This window comes from Rissa tridactyla, chromosome 1 (assembly GCF_028500815.1).
Source record: "Rissa tridactyla isolate bRisTri1 chromosome 1, bRisTri1.patW.cur.20221130, whole genome shotgun sequence".
Classification (NCBI taxonomy): domain Eukaryota; kingdom Metazoa; phylum Chordata; class Aves; order Charadriiformes; family Laridae; genus Rissa; species Rissa tridactyla.
Genome location: NC_071466.1, coordinates 70,793,623 through 70,813,704, shown reverse-complemented (window position 1 = coordinate 70,813,704; position 20,082 = coordinate 70,793,623). Strand labels below are relative to the sequence as shown.

General features: G+C 47.8%; 1 protein-coding gene across 1 annotated transcript; it reads left to right on the top strand.

Annotated features, from left to right (window-relative positions):
• The first annotated feature begins 1,336 nt into the window (after positions 1–1,336).
• Positions 1,337–20,016, top strand: ECRG4 (ECRG4 augurin precursor). Its single transcript, XM_054186987.1, has 5 exons — positions 1,337–1,467; positions 14,271–14,384; positions 15,099–15,146; positions 17,567–17,724; positions 19,631–20,016. Exons 2-5 carry the CDS (start codon positions 14,297–14,299, stop codon positions 19,790–19,792), a joined length of 456 nt encoding a protein of 151 aa, XP_054042962.1. The 5' UTR covers positions 1,337–1,467; positions 14,271–14,296; the 3' UTR covers positions 19,793–20,016.
• The last annotated feature ends 66 nt before the right edge of the window (positions 20,017–20,082 follow it).

Genomic DNA, 20,082 nt, shown 5'->3' with positions numbered 1-20,082 from the left:
TGTGCAGACACAACAGTGCGGGAAGAGGCATGGCAGGGATTGCTTAACCCACCTCTGCTGTTAAAAAACTGTCCACTGCATCGGAGCCTCAGGGACCAGACTAAATTTTAGTCTTCTAGGAGGATAGAACCCTTCAAGTAAGCGCTGATGTTTCTTGTGGAGTCAACGAAGAACAAAAAAAGCTTTTGGAGGCTTCCAGGTCCTGTTCCTTTAGGCTTAGATGCCTACATTAGGTGGATTGGGTTCTGCACAGTAAACAGAAAGCCGCAGTAGTGGTATTTCTGAGGTGTGCATGATCATGTTACTTCCAAGTGGTGGCAGTAAATACAGCCTTGCTTTCTCAGGACTCCTACATGAATGTGAATGTATGGCTGGTTGGCTTTCGGTGAGCCTTGTGTGGATTGTCTGAGCCCTTATGGACTGCATGCAGCTGCTTCCCCACTGTATGTCCAGACACGTGCTACGTCCACAAATATTCACCCCCATGTGGCGAGACATCCTGAGGTATGATCCAATAGGTACATCCATTTCCACTGAATGCCTGGATATGAATTTTGTTTTAGGTCTTCTGGCACTAAAAATACATAAAATGCCTTCAAAATACAGCTGTAACTGCATCAAAAGTTTCTTTAAACTGATTGTGATTTCCTTGGGCCATTTGCAGTGTTACTGGGAGGTCCCACTGAAAACCAGACCTTTTCAGTATTCAGATGCCATGCACGTTGTCTGTCCCTGACTAGTTACAGATTCAGAGAAATTGTTTCGATATTACTGATGTCCATTCTGTTTATCCCTCCTGGATTATCCATAACAAGAGGTAAAAACCACTGTGCCTGGAGTAAAACATAGTTTTGTTGCTGCAGCCTTGTGAGGTTTTGAGCATGACTGGCATTTACTAGGAGCATGGGATGGAGCCTCGTTTCCTACAGTAAGGTGAGCCTGCCGGTCCTGCCTTCTCCCTCTGGTCCTCCTGCTCACCCTAGGTGTGCCGTCCATCCTTGCACCTCCTGGCTGCTGGGTCTCAGCTCTTCTGCGCCATCAGATACTGGCTCCCAACACCTGTGAGATATTAAAGAGCACTGAAGTACTCCTGGGTGCCGGTCGCTCATCGTACAGCCGCCACAAAAGCCCAAATTCCTTTCACATGAGAACACGGGTACATCTGCTTGCAATCATCTTTCTCCAGGCAGCCGGCCTGATTAAGCAGAAACGTGATTCTCCACACTCGATCCGGACGCGAGCAGTCCGAGGGGCTGGGATTCAGGAGAGGCAGAATAAACGCGCCTTTCACGCCCGGCATCCCCGACAGTCCCCGTGGCTCCTGCGCTCACAACCTTGGTCGCTTGTTGCCCTGCTTGCAGAAGGCAAGACATGCCGAAATAAAGAGAAACTTGTTCTGCTGGCAGGAAAGGTCATTTCTTCCGGCCAGGCATTTGGGAAGGAGACAGGAAGCATATTATTTTAAAGGTAAAACTGATAAAATATTTGTTTGCTGGAGGAAGGGGAGGAATGTCAAAAAACATGCTAGCGTTCTTTAGAAAAAATTATTGTGGTATCTTACTTCTGCCCTGATGGCAACTGCGGGGTGTTGTAGAGCAATGTTTTAGCCTTCAGCGGTCTGTAGCCTCATGCGGGGCATTTTCCTTGCTGGGAGGCGGCTCTTTGTCCGTCTGTGCACGCGTGTGTCTGTGCGCACGGGGGTGTGAATGCGCGCTCCGTAGCGGAGGAAATGGCTGAAAATATTAAGAATAAAGGACAGTGAGCGGATGTGAAGGATTATTAGCATAGTCTCTGGTAATGCTGTTGTTTGTTTCTTAATATCTTCTTTATTGCAGCTGACCAACGAGGAAACAACTAAAAATCACTGCTTTAATGAAAGCTGCAGTTTGTAGCACAGATGCATTATGGTGTATGTACTTTTGTAGATTTGACAGATTCCATTTCCAAACTTGCCTTTCATGCTGCTACACTACAGGACCAAAAAAGTAATTTATAGGTGCAATTAAGAATGCCGCGTTTGGGGAATAAACAGAAAGTATTTTTAACAAAAGCAAGCTTGATGATTCAGTAGCTCTGCTTCACTTTGAGCAAGCTGAAAGCAAGCTGCAAGCAGCAGCCACAGTATACTTTTAATCCTCAAATCTGTTCATCAGTTAATATGTTTATAAAGGCTAGTTTCCCCCCACCTCCCTGCCCAAGACTGTTTTTTACCAGCTCATAGTACAGATAGCCTGAGGACTTAAGCCAGGTCTGCAGAAGGTACATTGCCGGCACAGGGATGCAGTTGTAGCCACAGTTCCCCCAGGGTCAGTTGTAGCCACAGTTCCCCCAGGGTACACGTGTCCCAGCCCAGCCGCAGCATCCCTCCGGGTGGACTGATGAAAATGGTCAGAAGTGACAATTTGTCACATCCCTGACTAACGTACGCAACCGTGCAGGAACGTGCTGTGCTGGCAGGTTGGGCAGGGGGATCGGGGCAAGGCAGCCAGCTTTGTGTTTGCTGTTTGGAGGCAGGCGGTTAAATCAGGCACGGATTTCTACATAACTCTTTCAACTGAACCCTTACCGAGACCTGCCAAGGTTTTTTTTTTGGGCCAAGCTCTATTCCTGGCCTCAAACAAATGCCTAATAGAAAGAAGAGCTCTCCTGAATAAGTTTGACTCTGGGCATTTTTAGGAATCTAGCTGGCTTAGGGAAGTTCTTAGTATAAGGGTAGGGTGGAAGAACATTGTCCCTTAACAAACACAGGGAACAGCGATGGACAGACACTGTTTTAAAAAAAATGTGGCATAGAGGGGTCTATTCACTCATATGCAGGTTTGAACATTGCAGTTTATCATCTACATTCACGTAGACACACAGAATTTTAAGCTGACAGTAGAATGACCTATGCTAGCGCATGAAAATTCAAAGGGAAACATCTGCCATTAAAAAACAATAGGAGAAACCCATTTATTTAGCGCAGGCTGAAAAATAGAAACGTTGGCATGCTGTGTTTGGCTTGACTTACTACAGGCAAGACTTAATGATGTACGCAAGGGTTGTCTGAAAGAAACTGTGCAGGGGCTGATATTTTCTGGGGCTTCTCTCCTGGATGTTCATTTGGATGTTGCAACACACTGACACTCTGTAATAAATCCGTTTGGGTATTATTTAGAGGTCTCATACTCGATGTCTTTTTTTAATACGGCTTCATTCCCTGTGAAGGCTAATGCGGATATACGGAGATGAGAAGCTCTCCGGTGATCGACACAGATGGGATGCCTTTAAGGCTGTGTCAACGGCCTTTGAAAATATTGATCGCCGTGTGTGGTTACTGAAAAAAGATGCTGAAGCCCTTGGAACCGAACAGTTAACAGAGCGTGGATCTAACCTGGATTTTCAGTTATAGGACGGATAAGCCTTTATGTCAGTTGGTCCCTGTGGCAGTCAGATGGTTGGGTCTCAGTGTAGCGATGGGAAAACGCACATCTTTGTTACTTGGCTTTGTGAAGGCTGGGCTTGTAAAGAATATTCTTACCACGTGCCAGGCAGCTTTCATCCCCAGCAAGAGGCACAAGTCTTTGACTTCTGGGAGTAAATGTAATTCGTCAGGGCCTTACAGAATTGGGTCCCGCTCTTGCCCTTTGGTCTTTCTGATCTGTTACGCTACCACCCTTTGCCTGCTCTGCTGCTTCCCTGCAGCCCCTCTGCTCCTTGTACCTCTGTCAACAGACGTCCTCCTTTTTCAGGTATTGCTTTAAGCCACTGCCATGCAATTGATGGGAAAGCGGTAACGGTTAGGTTGAAGGAAAGTTGGCTTCAGCTGACATTTTTGTATAAATTTGGAGCAAACAATTTCATAGGGGATTTGTAAATGTACAAACTCGGAGCTACCACCTGTTTTTTCCTTTCTTTCACATCCGAGAGAGATGTATGGGTTTTAAGGCTAGAAGTCATCACTCTGGGATGACCACCTGCATAATTCAGAACCTCTGACACCCCTGTATACACTCATGTTTCAGGATCAAGAAGAGTACTTGTGACAAAGACTGTCATTTAGCAAGAAAAAAAAACAACTGCCCTTGATTAAGAAAGATCCACATAGTCCAAGACAATATTTCTTAAGTTATTCCAATGTTGTCCAAGAAAAATGTCTTATACCTTCCACATGCTTGCTGACATCCGATATTTTTCCTCTAGAGTTAGACTCTGAGCCCATTACGCATCCAATTAGGTTAGAAGCACTCCAGAAGCGAGGCGGCTTCCCTATCTGCACATGCATTGCCTGTGCACAGAATTCAAATAGTGGTAAACAAAACATACGTGTTTCATAACTATAATTGCTCTTGTCACAAACTCAGCCTCAGATCATTTTGGATAATTTATTCCTGAAGCTGCTCACATAGGCTGGGAAGGGAAAAGGCAGATACATTTTCCAATATACTGCTATGCAGAGAATGTGTTTACATCTTCGAATAATATTCCTGCTCTTTATTTTTCATTTACATGTAAGAGTTTAGTTCTCTGTGTGTGAGAGATTATTTTAAATGAAAATACATGATGTTTAAGTGGAAACCAGAGATGAATATGGGATAGAAACCTCTGATGAAATAAGAGGAGGTGGAATTTGTCCGTAATGAAACCAAAATGAAGGTATTCTGTCAGCCTTTGTTTTACTTTGTTGCTTTTTTAGCCTAGCCTGCCATTGTCTGTGCGCTTGCAGGGAAATCAATCTGTGCCTTGGGCAGCAGGATCTCTCCCTGGCTGAGGAAGACTGATTGATTGTTTCACATATTGAGACCGTAGGTTTGATGGGAACTGTACAGGAATGGTGACAGTAGTGGAGATTTGAGGGTTTTGGCTTCTTTACTGAAACATATACCTTACAACATACGCTCCTTTTTTCAGATAAAGAGAAAAAGCCCTCTCTCTGCTGTGTATTTCTCTCCTCTCTCTGCTGTGCAGTTCTCTCCTTCCTCTCCAAACATTTCAGTATGGCTTGCTTTAAGCACAAAATACATTAATAAGTCATGCAAGATTACTACTATGGAAAAACTTTTCCATAGGCGTATTTAGTGGCTTCATAATGATTCAGAGATTCGGTTATATTGGTATTGGGCTGGGGTTTTTTGTTTGTTTTTTTTCTTTAGTGTAGCACTGTTTCTCATGAAACGGCCAACGCAAGCCCCATGACAAAACTTTCATATGAAATGATCAAAAGTGAAGTGTTAACTTTGCTAAACTCAAGGACCAGTGTTGCATTAGAGTCAACAACACCAGGATTATTCTTGCCCGGGTGCCTAAAATTTGTCCAGTAGTGGGCCAGGTTAGGCCTCTGAAAAACGTGCTCCCTTGTCGGGCACTGCACACTTCAAAACATGACTGATCTCTGCTCCCCCATTTTCTCTTCACTGACCAAAGGCAGCAAAGCTCCTATCTTACTGTCTCTGATTAATGATCATCAACAGCAAAGCTCAATTGTATGTTGCATGCTGTCCCTGCATCTGTATTAACCAGCATGAAACATAAAAGTTTAAATGGCCGTCTTTAAGAAGATGTTCCTAACCCAGTTATTACTTGAGTGAAAATGAATAATCTTAAGCTACTGTGTGGCCTCTCCTGCTCTATCATATAGTCATTACTGTGCTTGTGCTGTTTCTGTAGGGTACAAGAAGTCCTCAAAGGTTTGCCTATGTGTTTACTCACTCCTCTATGGCTAAACACTAACCTGGACACACATAGGAGAGAAAGAGATCAGTGTCACCAGAGCACCACTGTGCAATTACCCTGCTCAGGTCCTCCCCAGCCCCAAATAATGTCCAGCTAACATCTATTAGACTTACAACCACTGCATCATTACTAGTAATTACCAAGTGAAAGCATTTTTCCATTGTGGCCATTAAGTGGTGACATTACCTAATAGAAAGCCAATCACCATCCTTTGCTTAGGAAGAGTACTGCAGCTCTACAGTGCAGAGTGTGAAGAGATGTTAAACCAGGAAGGTGTTTTTTAAAGCAAAACTAAAAGCAGTTTCATGGAAGAGGCCATTTTCATTAAAAAAAAAAAAAAAAAGGAGTTGGACGCAAAGGTTTATAGTAGCAGATCTTCAGAAAGTTGGAGGCAAAATAGTTTTGGTGTGGTTTTGGTAGCAGCAAGTCATTAAATTGCTCGCCCCACCTTGAAGAACTGCAGCCTCAGAGGCAGATTAGCTTTCTCGTTAAACTCCATATCTGGTCTGCCCCAAAACTGAGTGATCTAGCCCAAAGTGGGTGTGTCTTGCCCACCAAGACATTTTTGATGGTGAGGAAACAACATGCTGGAGATGGATGACAGCGTTATCAACTGCTCTGTGCTTCAGCCATCCCCAATGGCAGGAGCTCCAAGGCATAAAAGCAATTATGCCAACACCCAGAGCAGCTAGCAGGGACTTCAGAGGCCCGTCTACATCAACAAATGTGGGCAGGTTCTTCTGCTTGGGTGAAGGAGAGCTAACTTGAGTTGAGAAGTTGTGCAGCCCCATTAGCACAGACAGAGCTAATAATGGACCCTTCTGTGAGTTGGGTGAGGCTCCGTGCAGCACTTCGGGATCAGAGCCCTGTGGCATTCCTCCCTGACACCCCCTGAAGACAACCCCAGGAGAGCAAAGAGATGGGGATGAAGCGCCTGCCAATCCAGGGGAGCCACATTTCTGTACGCCGGCGTTTTGCAAGACTCAGGCATAGCAGCAGCAGACTGGGATTTACTCTTCCTGAAATAAATGGAATTCCTTAGGGCTCTTCTGATGAAAAATACATGTGTGCATGAATTCTTGCAGGACGGATGCCTAAATGATCACAACAGACAAAAAAAAAAAATAAGATCTCCCCTCACATATCCATACCCCGCAGCCATGGTACTGCCAGGCTGGCACAGGCACCCTCTGAAGTCGCTGCCATCCACGCACGGCCCGGGGCGGTGGGGCTTCGGGTGGGGAGATTAAAGATGCCACAATCTCGTCCTCAGGGGCGTCACGGAGAGACTGCAGAAAGCGCGTTCTCCTGGAAACAAACCGAGCTGTGACTCAGAGAGGTAATCCAGCATCAGAGGAGCAGAGGCACGGGCTTGTTCACAGGCAGGGCACCTGTGAAGCTGGAAAGCACAGATATAAAGCTGAGCCAGCGAGAGCGGCCACTAAGCAGATCAAGAGAGGCATAAGGTCACACGTGATAACGTCGGGAAGACAAGTGAGGTTTCTGCTCTGATAACCTGAGAATCCTGCTTCCAGCTGGGACGCGCCGCCTGCTATTCAGGCTCCCAAAGGCTGGTGTTCGACCCGAGGAGGGAGCAATCACCTGCCCTCCCCTGCCGATGACTTTGCCATATTTTGACCGTTCCAGCAGACGTTTTGTGTGCCGGGGGCCTGCCTCAGGCAGGCTGGCGGTGCTGCTGAAAATTTCAGCCCATGTGATTCCTAACCTGCCTGAGAAGGCAGGCAGGGGAAAGCAGGGTTGGTTTGTTTACGCTAAAAATGCCCAACAGGCTTCAGGTGATGTTCCAGCCCCGTGCTTTGAAATGGGGGCTTCAAACTGTGAGCAGCGCTCTGGGGTGGGCCCCTTTTGCTTCCCCATAAAAATGCACCCACTTTGCCCTATTTCAAATTTTAAAGGAATGGTTTTAAAGCACATGCTCAGTAGGTGTGTGCTGTGTCCCTACAGGTCTCTGAGGCTTACGTACATCCACGCCGGTGAGGTTGCAGTGGAGATGCTTCAGGCTGCTGGGGCTGAGGGGACCGAGGCGTGAGGAAGGAAACCTTGGGTAGAGCTAACCTGTCACTCTCTCAAGCCCTTTGCTCCTCAACAAGCAAACTTTTCCGGCTAGTAAATCTCCCTGCTCCACTCTGGAGCATGCCCAAATTTAACAAGGCACATGAGTGATCACCCAAGGGTCATGAAGACACCGATTTGGCCTGCGCGGACCAGCTTTAGGCATTGCTAAAGCCTCAAACACAATACCAGAGGAGGAAGGGATCAGATCAGGGTGCTCAGGCGGGATGGGATCAGTGTGGAGTCAGGTTACTCCTCTCTCTCTGCGGTGATCTGCTCCTGGGCCAGTGCTTACCAAGCATTGCCTGAGCCTGACCCCCGGCTAGTCCTTGGGAAGGGTCAGACACACTACCCACCTCAGTAAAACGGAGAAGTTCTGTTTCACCAGTTTCACCCCCTTCCCACTTCTGGCCATACTCTCCCACCACCTTCTTACTTGGCCCCAGCGCTTGCAAACCACCTGCCTGAGCCACCACAGCTCACTGGTCCTGGAGATACCTAACCCAGCAAAAGTAAACTGGGTCTGCTCTTTTAGCAAACTGATTTGTCTCCAGAAAGTACTAGAGGCAGTGCCGGTAAGAGAGGGGAGGATGAGGCAGTAGGGGGCAGAGAGACTTCCCCATCTGCCCCCTACCAACTTGCTAAATTTAAGATTTTCAGGACTTTACATTTACTGATCTTTGAGTAGTGGCAGTCTGTTTGTTGGGTGGAGGGTTTTTGTTGGTTTTTTTGGTTTTCTTTCAAAGAGTGTGCGTGCATTCTGGATGTGAATAATAGAATAAGGGAATGAAAGCAAGCCAAAAATAGCTCAGAAATAAGCGTTCAGGAAAAAAGTTTTGAAGCATAAAAAGTAGAGTCCCGAGAGAGACATCAGTAAAAGAAAGAATGATTCAAGTGAAATCAGGCTGTGGTAAAAAGACACATTGTAACATCCTACAGTCCTGTCCATCTCCCTCCCTGCTAGATCTGACTTGCAGACTTGCCATATACTTCCAGATTTATCCTAAAAATATACTGGAGGCAGTGGGAGAGAAAAAGGAGAAGGATTTCTTCGAGAGAGAATTTTTTGTATCCCTCTGCAGAAAGGAAGCAGCCATGATCAGATAACGTTGCTGAACTAATCCGCTTCTCACTGTGCTTATCACGAGAGCAATAAGGTTAATTCTGCAGCGAGGGCAGCAAAGTACTGTCAGTCAGTGAAGGGGGGAGGATGGACAGACCAACAGACACCATTTCTTATCTGACAGGGTCAGCCAGAAGCTGTAAAAAATATCAGCAGTAGCCAAGCACAGGGGAAAAAAACATGAAAGACTGTATTTTAAGCTGGTTTTTATGGAAAATATAAACACTAATATTTATTAATAACATGGACCAAAGTAATGGTGCAGGCAGTTGAGAGGCAATGGATGAGATGTGTCACAAACCATGCGTTGAGGCCAACGAACTCATAGCCAGCAACAAATAAAATTTCCCTAAGGCAAAGGTCTTTGTCCTGGGACTTGGGGCTGGTCCTGTCACTATCAGAAGGACTCTGGAGCAGTGGAAGAAATAGTATGAAACTCAAAATATTTTGGAAAGAGCTGACTGATGCCTTAAATGTTATTCCTTCTGTTTGGAAGGAAAACAGGACTCCTGCGGTTTTCTTGGAACAGGCTGCAGAAAACAATATCTGGAGCGCCAAGTGCCTCTGTCCTAAGGCTAGCGACCGGGGCAATATGGCTGGGAGATTTTGTAAAAACCTCATTAACAGGAAATAATCATTTTCTGGGTGTTGGGAAACACTGTTCAATGCTGCCGTGTTCTTGGTCAAATGGGTCGTTTCAGTGGATCATTGAAATCTTCATGGTGCTTCTTTGCAAAATATGAAGTGTCATCTCCTGCAATCCCTGGCCCATTTCCAATTTATCTATTTGCCTACTATGTTAGTAAGCTGATGCCAGGTATTTTATCATAAGTTTTGATATATTTGATGGGGTTTTTACTTGAAAATACAGCTTTGGGAGTCCTGTGACTACATAAGCATTTAATCTACACTATATTTAAAAACATTGTTGTGTTGAAATGCTTGAAAACATGAAGGTTAATAAAGGAAGAAGGAAAGAAACCAAGATTAATCTATTTGACATGACTTTTTGTGCTTTGAATTTCAGAATACCCTTGAATGGTCGTTACTGATGCTATCTCTTACATTTTAATGAATACAACACAGTTCTCTCAACAGCTACTGTGATGAGATGCAAAGGCAGAGGTGTCTCTTTGCTATTCAGGAATCTCGCTGTACTTAATTTTAGGCAAAATGTACAACAATAATCAAGGAATTCAGCCTCTTAAAAAATCAGTGATGCTTCAGGGCCAAGATTTTTTCCCCCAGTTTAGTTCGGATCAGTTAAGCTGCCACACATGCCCACACCGCTTTAGGTAGTTTTAGAAGCCACTGGGCTTAAAACCACTATGCGTAAACTTGGGGATCACATGGGGGAAACAGGGTCGCCTGAGCAGTCACGAAACATGCGGCGAGCTGCAGAACTGTTTTAAAAAAAAATCAACTAGAATAAAATCAACTAGAATCTTACCTGCTTCCCCCCAAAAATACACACAAAGTCCTGCAGGCTCCAAAAACAATGCTGGCTGGCAGTAGGCTCAGCAATGGGGATTTCTCCGTCTCCAGAGAGCTCCTTGCCTGGCTCCTGCCTGTTGTTTCTCAAGGTCAGGCTCAGAGTGGCTTTCTGTTGGATTGCTCCCAGATTTCTGCCTCAACACGCAGGCTTGCAAGACCATAGCCCAGCCCCATGCTGGGGAAGAGGCGAAACCCGCCAGCTCCTTCCTGCTGCGGGCATCCCTCCAATTAGCGGTCCTCATTACGCTAAGGGGCTTGATGGAATTTTACATGGTGTGTGAAAGGGGCCCTGCTCACCCCTGCTCATCCCAGAGCTGTCTGGGGAACAGTCCTGCTGAGGACGTTAATTAGCATCTTTCAACAAAGTTTCGACACCAAGAGCCTGCCATTGTCGCCAGTGGTGATGAAAGACATGTAAAACCGAATGACGTCATTAGCCCAGACTTGCTGACTGGGAGCCCTTGGGGATGCTGCGCAGCCGAGCCGGCAGAGAGCTCCCAGCACTGGTGTGCCAGCAGAGGCAAACCAAGCCCCAAGACAAGCCTAAAACTCCTACGTACTGAAGAAAGGGATGTTTTAAAGAGGGCAACATTACGGCTGATGGGGACAACCCAGGAAATCACTGCAGTATCAGTTGCACACACAGAGCGTCTGTGTTTTTGCATGGCAAATAACAGAAAAGGGTACCGCAGGTGTGTCAATAAACATGGATATTCATTTGAAGGTAAATTCTTCTAATAATGATGCAGTAGTCACAAGCTTAGCAGGAAAAAAATGTATCATAGTATAACAGCAGGGCAACACTGCCTTAGTCCTTAAAACAACCTGGAACAGAAATAAAAATTTCTACTGGGAAAATACCAGTCACCTCTGGCCACTGCCTTTGAAAAGAAGTGGTGTTATATTTTTACACAACTTTTTTACTTTATGTCAAAAACTTCTGTCCCCTGAACTGAGAAAGTGACCTCTTCTGGGAAGATACTGCACTCCGTTTAACCCTGAGCATTGTGTTCTTCTGTCAATCACTTCTTCCACCACTGGAGCAATTATTTTCTACAATAACCTTGCACTTGAGTCAATCCATTCTCTGGGTTTCACCAGATGATAGCATTTTATCTCAGCAGTTTATTGAGTCATCGTGATATATTTGGTACCCGGATGAGTTTTTGTGCTTTGTATTCCCTTGGCCCAGAGGCACCAAGCACCTGAAGTTCTTGCAGAGCCCTGGCTCCCACGCAAGACTTGTTACAAACCCACCAGCTGAACAAAACACATTTTGCTATTACCAATACATCAGTGGACTGTAAATATTCACGAGTTACTGCCCTGTTTTTCTAAATTATCTACATCGTGGCTGTCTGATGTAGCCTTACATATGTACTCTTCGCTTCTGTCCCTGCTGTCTGTGTTCTGCAACTAGCTGTCCAAAAACCTCAGGTGTTTTTAGCCAAGAGGCTGTCAGCGTTACATTTGTGAAAGGGCACATTGATTCTAAAGAACAGGTATTTTCTCCAACACACGGCATTTAAGACTGCTGACACTTGAAACATGGAGCTATGAAGACAAAAGCACTCAAAAGCAGTGACAGAAGGGACAAATTTTTGTTCCCAGTTTCATAGGAGTTAAGCTGGGACACCGGCCTCCTATGGGAGTGCTTTCACCAGAGGGGTCTGGAAGGTGCTGCTCCCTCCTGCTCTTCCCCACCGAAGCCACGGCTCCTGCAGAGGGCAAGGGGCTCTTTGGCTGGAGGGGTTGCTGCTGCCACTTCAACTGGGATGAGCAAATAGGGCTGAGCATTCACTTGAGAGTGCTGGGAGACAGGAAGGCGGGGGGAAGGCTTTGGGTGCATCTCCAAGTACTTTTTTTTCACAAGGCAGACATGCGTGGAGCAATCGGGGAGGGGGTCACCTGAAGTGACAATTCAGGCTGGCGCTGGGGAATCCCTGAGGGACCAGGGACCTGAGACCAGTTCTGGGCTTCCTGGTTCAAGGAGGATGGGGAACTGCTGGAAAGGGTACAGCAAAGGGCTGGGAAGATGATTAGGGGATTGGAACACCTCTCCTATGGAGAAAGGCTGAAGGATTTGGGTCTTTTCAGTCTGCAAAAAAGACGGCTGAGGGGGGACCTTATCAATGCTTACAAATACTGAAAGGGTGGGTGTCAGGTGGATGGGGCCAGGCTCTTTTCAGTGGTGCCCGGGGACAGGACAAGAGGTAACAGGAACAAACATGAACATAGGAAGTTCCATCTCAACATGAGGAGGAACTTCTTTACTGTGAGGGTGGTGGAGCACTGGCACAGGCTGCCCAGAGAGGTGGTGGAGTCTCTGTTGGTAGAGACATTCAAAACCCGCCTGGACGCATTCCTGTGCCACCTGGTCTAGGTGACCCTGCTCTGGCAGGGGGTTGGACTAGATGATCTCCAGAGGTCCCTTCCAGCCCCTGCCATTCTGTGATACTGTGACTCTGCGACCAGCCCATGCTGGGGCTGCTTCTGTGTTTTATGGCAAATGGTAACGCCAGCCATAGGGTCCCGTTCCACCCCCACAATTGGCCGTGCCTGAAATGGCACTGATGGGCTCCACATCTGATCACAGGGAGTTGTCACACCACTGCACAGCTCCCTCGCCATACACACGCGTGTACGTACATATACACATATGTATTCAATATACATACTTATATACAATTACAGTATATACAGTGCATGTGCACGTGTGTATATATTCGTGTTTGAGCTGCAACCAGTCTGGAAACAACTGTTGGATGAGGGAGCCGGGGCCCCAGCGCTTGCCAGGTTTCTCCCAAGTCGGTTACAGAGCGAGCCCGGCTCCCCCTCCCTCGCCCTAAATCCCTCCCGTGCTCCTGGCTGGACCCTGGCACAGCTTCGGCAGGAGGCGAGACGCCCACAGCAGCCTCCCGAGTGTCGTGGGTCTCTGCTGTGAGGGAAGAGAGACGTTTGTGTCCGAGAACGGGCAAGGATTTCACCGGGCTTCATCTGGGATATTTCTGGCGTTTGCAGGGGAAGGAGCTGAGAGAAGCTGAATTCACTGAGGGGAGCTTAAACCTGAGTTCGAAAAGTCAGTGTAAGTTTAGGCACCATTGCAGTTGTGATCCTGCTGAGCAAAGATTTTTAGTTTGTGAGTTTGGTTTTTCATCCCTGAGCCCCTGCTATAAGATAAACCTGTCTAAATGTAGAGAAAGAAATCTACGTTATTTTTTAATGCTGATCAGTGTAAATGCATTGCGGTTTTTTGTGGACTTGGGGGGTGGGAGGAAAGGAGAGAGAAAAAACCCCCGAACTAAGTCACCTTTGGTTGATTCTGATTCGTTTTTCCACTGAAACAATCTCTCAGTTTCCATCTGCTGTTACAAGCAACTGACAAACTGGCTTTATATGTACAGAAATGTTAAAGGACACACTACAGCTATTTATTTTTTTTTTTTAATTGCCCGGTAAGAAAAGCCTGCCTGAGTTGCTGAAAGGTCTTTGCCTGTTGCATCGGATTGTGTGCGACCACAAAAAAAAAAAAAAAAAGGCAAACAAAACCCCCAAAAAACGGGAAAGAAAAAAAAAAAAAGCGCTGCTGGGAACTGCCAAATCGTGCCACGCCAAACAGGAGGGTGGGCGCCTTGTCCTACCGAAGTGTGTCTCACTCCCCGTGTGAACGCAAAGGGCACAAGCCCACGGAAGCCCACAGCTGCTCCCAGCCCTGCCCTCGCCCGCCGCTCCCCGGGCGCCTCCCCGCCCCTCACCGCGGCACCGGGCCGGGCCGGGCCGGGGCGCGGCGTGGGGCGGGCGTTCGCCCCCCCTTCCCCCCGCTCCTGCTCCGGCTCCATCTCCATCCTCTCCGTCTCCTCTCGCCCAGGTGGGTCTCCCGCCGCCGCCGCCGCCATGCCGCCGCCGTGCCCCCGCGGGGCCCTGCCCGGAGCCGCCTTCCTCCTCCTCCTCCTCCTCCTCCCGCTGCTCTGCGCGGCCCCCGGTGAGTGAGCGCCCGCGACCGGGACGGGGTGCGGGGTACAGGGTGCGGGGAGGGAAAACCTGACCCCAGGAAACGGGAAAAAGCCTTCCCCTGGCATCACGCGTGGGTGAAACTTTTGGGTCACTTGCGCAAGTTGAGCATCTTTTTTTTTAAAGAGCTTGTTTTGGAGCGAATAAAGCTTTTCGGAGCAGCCGAGCACTTGCAGGTCTCCCATTGAGCTGCCCGGCCCTGGGCTGAAGCCTTGGATCCCTTCTGGGAATGGGGTGCAGCTGGACGACAGCCTCGACATGCCTCGGGACAGGCTGCGAGGGAAAAAACTGAAGCAGTCGGGTTGTTAACGTGCCCCTCGCTCAGGGTTTTCCAGGGTTATCATGTTGCCCTGGATGCTGTGTCACGGTACTGGCACTGGCTGAGGTCTTCAGCTGCAAAATATTCTAGTTTAATTAGCAAAGAAGTCCAGTTTCGGGGTTCTCTTGCCAAGGAGAGCTGGGGAGAGGATGCTGGAGTGTCAAAAAGCTTCCCTGCAGCGTATGTTGCACTCGAGTGTCGAAACGGGAGCAAAGGGAAGCACTGGCGAAAACTTGCTGCAGAGTTTTGCCTGGTGGTCTGGAGCTCTGACAAAAATACTTTCAGTATTTTTCAAAATATGATTTTTTTTTTTTGGTTGTTATTTCCTTCGTAGTAAACGTATGTGTTTTATTTTTACTTGTCTAGATATTTCAAGGGGAAATAAGCTGAAACTGATGCTTCAGAAGCGAGAAGGTAAGTGAAGAGATGGCAAAGTGCTTTCCCTTATTTATTCCTTCGAGTCAGTTGCTGTCAGTCAACGCCGCCAATGCGTCTCCAGCCCGAAGAGGGCAGGCAGAGGAGCGGTGTACCAGCTCCCGGCTCAAAGCTGGTACCACACAGCCGCTCTTGCTCCGTACCATACCCAAACCCCCTGCTCATACAGAGCCTGTGCCTGCTTCTCTGGTTGGGATTTGGTACTGGCAAAGCTGGAAGCTCTGCTTGTCACATCCTCCTCTGAAAACCAGGATTCCCAGCCTCGGGCAGTACCCTGCATTTTGCTCCGAGCGGTGCATGGCATCTGCCTTTCCCAGTTGTATGCATGGCAGACGTGGTGTTTAGCTGGCTTATTCTGGGAAGTCACAAGCTTTTCCAAGGAATTATAATGCATGGAAATACTGCTGGCTCAGGTGCAGAGGAGAAAATGTGCAAACCGGGCTTGCTCGTGATGCCTTGACTTGTTCCCTTTGTCCTCTTGGCCCCACATGTTCTTCCTTCTTGGAAGACTGCTCTCCTTCTACGGGAGAGATGATGGCTGAGGGCCCAGCGGGCAGATGCACAGAACGGCTCGCTGGTTGAGGGAAGGGGATGGAAACGGATCTGGCCGGGGACAAGCAGCACTGCAGCAGATGGGGGTCAGCCTGAAACACCCCAGAAGTTTTGGTTTCCTCCCCTCAGCCTGCTCTTTGGCTGAGGCAAAGAATTTTACACCCCTCCCCCCGAGAGGGGACTCCCTCTTTCTGCAAGCCTGACTGACTTCTCCCTGGGTTTTTCTTGCCGTCAGCCACCACCTCTTGCCTGCCCTGAAATGTGTGGCCCATCCCCGGCTGTTTGCCTTGCGTGTGGGTCCCTATCTCACCCTTCTGCAGTGCTTGCACGCAGATGGCACTGACAGCCGCCCTCCCTGCGCCCCAGCAGCGGTCGGATGGTTTGTTCAGGTCCCCTGGTGAGAGGGACCACCCGAGGGGAGGCTTCCTGGGGGTGCAGACAACATGGCCGAGCCCAGGAAGAACTGCAAAGCCTTGAACCGATGATGCAAGGAATAGACAGCCCCTTCATTCCAGCTGCGCTCCCCTTTTCCAGCTGTGCACTAAAGCGAGCAGGCTAAGGGCACAGCACTGGGTCCGTTGCTGGCAGTGTCCCTTGCTCATTCCCGTGACACTTGCCCACTGTCCTGCTTCCCAGTGGTAACACCCAGCTCCAGCGTACCGTGAGTGACCATTTTCCAGCTCATCACCGCAGGGCAGCCTGCTGTTTCCCACTCTTCCTGCGACAACTCAGCTTTCGTTTTTACCTCCGGAATCCCCTTCCCGCTGCAGTCCTTTGCCTCTCCCTGTGAGTCCACCCAGACCCTGCTTCAATGGTTTTCACATCTCCACATCTTCCCCTTCTGCCCCAGCCTCTTCCCTCTCATCCTCCAAAAATCCCCATCCACGCCCGTGTCCTGGTCTCTCCCTCATTGCCATGAACTCTCTGAAGCCAAGATGTTCCTCCTGCTCCTAGGTATGCTTCTAGTTTCCCGGGAAGACCAAACATCGTATCACGTTTTATCATTTCCGTGCGTGGCAGGGGCCTAGCCAGTCCTCACCTCCGTGCCTTTCGGAGGGACATCAATTCCTCCAGCAGCCGCAGCAAACTGCCTGCCTCCTAGGCATGGAGCAAGCCAGGTGGCACGTCTGGGTCTGGGGCGTCTCCATGCATCCACCAAGCAGTCCGCTATGGAAGCCTGATGGGCTTTTATTTTCAGGCATACAGGGCATTTAGTAGCACTCATCATTATTTAAAAGCTACATTTTTACACAACAGATTTAAAAAAAAATAATCTATCTTTTTATCCCTTCACCCTAATAAGTCAGCAGTGTTTCAAGGCCAGGCTGGATGGGGCTTTGAGCAGCCTGGTCTAGTGGGAGGTGTCCCTGCCCAGGGCAGGGGGTTGGAACTAGATGGTCTTTAAGGTCCCTTCTGACCCAAACCATTCCACGATTCTATGATTCTCCAGCTTCTTCAGGATTTTAACTTCACCTCCCATTTTCTCTCCCATTACTGTAACAGCAGCACGCAGAGGCCAGTCTCCTGTTCTCTCCTCAAAGCGCAACACAGTGTATGCTTTTTCAGTTTGGGTTTATTTATTTAAATTCCTTACTTAGCTTATGTCTTTGAGCTCAGAACAGCTTTTATCAAAACCAAGAGAATGAGGGCAGCTGAGAAATCCTGTTACATCGATGATGCCTGGGTTTACTACTGTTACTGCTGCGACACGCATCGCGCTGGCGACGCACGCAAAGGCGACGGCACGATGCGAGCAGCACTTTCTTACTTGCTGCGAGCCGCGCGCTTCCAGGCTGACTAAAAATTTCCTGGCATGCCTTTTGGGGGCGGGGGGGAATTAATTTCAGCCCCTGTTGCCACGGAGCCTGAGGTGTTGGTGAAAGAAGCGGTGGCCAAGGAGTTCCTAAGCAGCCTGAGACGCCAGAGGCGGCAGCTGTGGGACCGGAGCCAGCCCGACGTGCAGCAGTGGTACCAGCAGTTCCTGTACCTGGGGTTCGACGAGGCGGTGAGTGTCAGGCTTCCGCGGGGTCGGCCGGGCTTCAGAGCGGGGATGCACAGCCACGGGGAGGGCCCGGGGAGAAGCTGCCCTGTTTCTGTTCGCAGACACTGTGATTTATTTCTTTTAAAGTAATACAAGCTCCGTATTTGTCAGAGGTTTCCATGTTATTTTGTTAGTAGAGAAAAATGACGTTAAAACCTTGCCTGGAGTTCTTGCCTGCTACGGAGCTTAAGCCTAACAAATTGCAACCGGACAAAGTTATAGGCGGCCAGGCCCAAAGCAATCGATTGTGTTTCAGGAAATTAATTTGGCAGCCTCAACCTAATCAATTTGCGTTTTAACGTGCTGAGAAATCCACCCCGAGCTGGTCGTAGTTGGCATTCCTCAGCGAAATCGCACTGACGTTACGAACCTAACGCAGGCGTGTGCCTCCGTGGGGCGGGCGGCTCCTGATCATCGCCAGCGCCTCGACTCCCAATGTGAAAGGAAAAACATTTGATAACCTGCAGCCAACCTCCCTTCAAACGAGAAGGATACATTTCTTTAAAAAACAGTTAATTTGGAAAAACGCTGGAGTGGAATCAAAAGTTCCTGGCTCTGCACAAAGCTATAGGTGCTGAAATAAGGTGAAAAATAGGCATTTAGTTGCAGTCCCACGTGTAGAATAATTTCTACGTTAGTAAGAGGTAAAAATAGTTACAGATGTTGAATTCTTGGCGTCCATCAGCTGCATGAATACGTTTAATGAGACCGCATTGGCACAGGCAAGCTGGAGCACATTTTGGACCTTCATGCTATGTGGATGGCTTAGAAGACGAATGCACTCATTTTCAAAGCTCGAACAATTAGAAAAACAATCCTTTGCCTGGACTGAAATAATGAAGGATAGATTTTTTTTGTAGCCTCCTGGACATTATGCACATAAAAGTGACTTTTTAGCAGCGTGGCTATATCCCCCTACCCCAATAGGAACAGGAAAAATAGGAAAAATGGTTTTATGCATCAGAAAATGAAGACTTGGGGCAAATACCAAGAAGTAAGTAATAAGGACAAAGCATGCAGATAAGATGAATTCTCCTCGGAGTTCCTGTGTGCATTTCAAAAACTGAAATGGGGCCTGTTGTGGGATACAATGAATCCACTAAGTAGGTTTTCTTGAGTATTAAGACACAGTTTTAACAATGAAATAACTGTTTGTTCCAGCGAAGGACTTGGGCCATACTTACCCATTGTGTATTTTGCAAAACTTTTTTTTCCATATCTCAGCCAAAAATATTTCCAAAGAGTCATTCAGATGGAAAGGCTTTGGGCTTGGCAAGTATTTGATATCCTTGCACACTGTTTTTCCCCTGCTGCTGTGGGCAGAATTGAGCGGCTTATTGCATTTCCATAGCTAGAAGGCTGCAGTACGTTCGTTTTTTACCCAGGCAAAATGGGAGTGAAAGATCACGGGCGTAAAGCAAAAAGCCTGTTGCACCCACTTTGCAGTCGGGGCCATTGCAACTAAAGGCACGGGGCAACGGAGAACCAAACCTTTAGGTTTTTAAGTAGAAAGCACTGAAATGTTTTTATAGTCCACCACTGAAGAGGTAACATAAATACGAAAGGTGCTCAGTGCACGTTGCAGTTGAAGGCGCTCTCGGGTTAAGCACTTCACAGTGGGCAGAGCAGGTGGCGGTGGGTCCCGGTGGGGCTGGGCAGGAGAATTCCCGCTAATCCCACAGAGAAGGTAGGCGCAAGTCACAACCCTCCTTAGATCTCAAGATTTCATTTTGAAATACGCAAAGGATCTGAATTTCTGAAAGAGACAAAAGGAAGATCTTGCGCCACTTCTGTTTCACTCTCTTCGTTGTAAAGTTTCAGGCTGGGAAAGCAAGTATTTTCTTTTTTCTTTTTTTTTTTTTTTTGGCAGAAATTTGAAGATGACATCTCCTACTGGACAAGCTTAGGGCGGGCTCGTAATGAATACTACGGTGGACACTACCAACACCACTACGATGAAGATTCACCAATTGGCCCGCGAAATCCGCACACCTTCAGGCACGGGGCAAGCGTCAACTATGATGATTACTAATGCCATTTTCCTACTCGAGCTGGTGCCTCTAGGGCTGCGCTGGGGGCGGCTGAGTCCTCCCTCGGTCAGAATGACCCTGCTTCCCTCCTATTCCTGTAAAACGGCAAGAGTAAAGGAACTGCCAGACTTCAAAGAAAGCAACATGACTTTTTTTTCAATTATCGTTACTTAGTAGTACGTTATATATGAAGCGTTATAGAAATAAAGCTTTTTTGATAAAATAAGCAGGTTGCCATTATTTAGTGGAGTTTGCAACAGCAAGTTTCATTCCAATCGTATTACTGCAGATT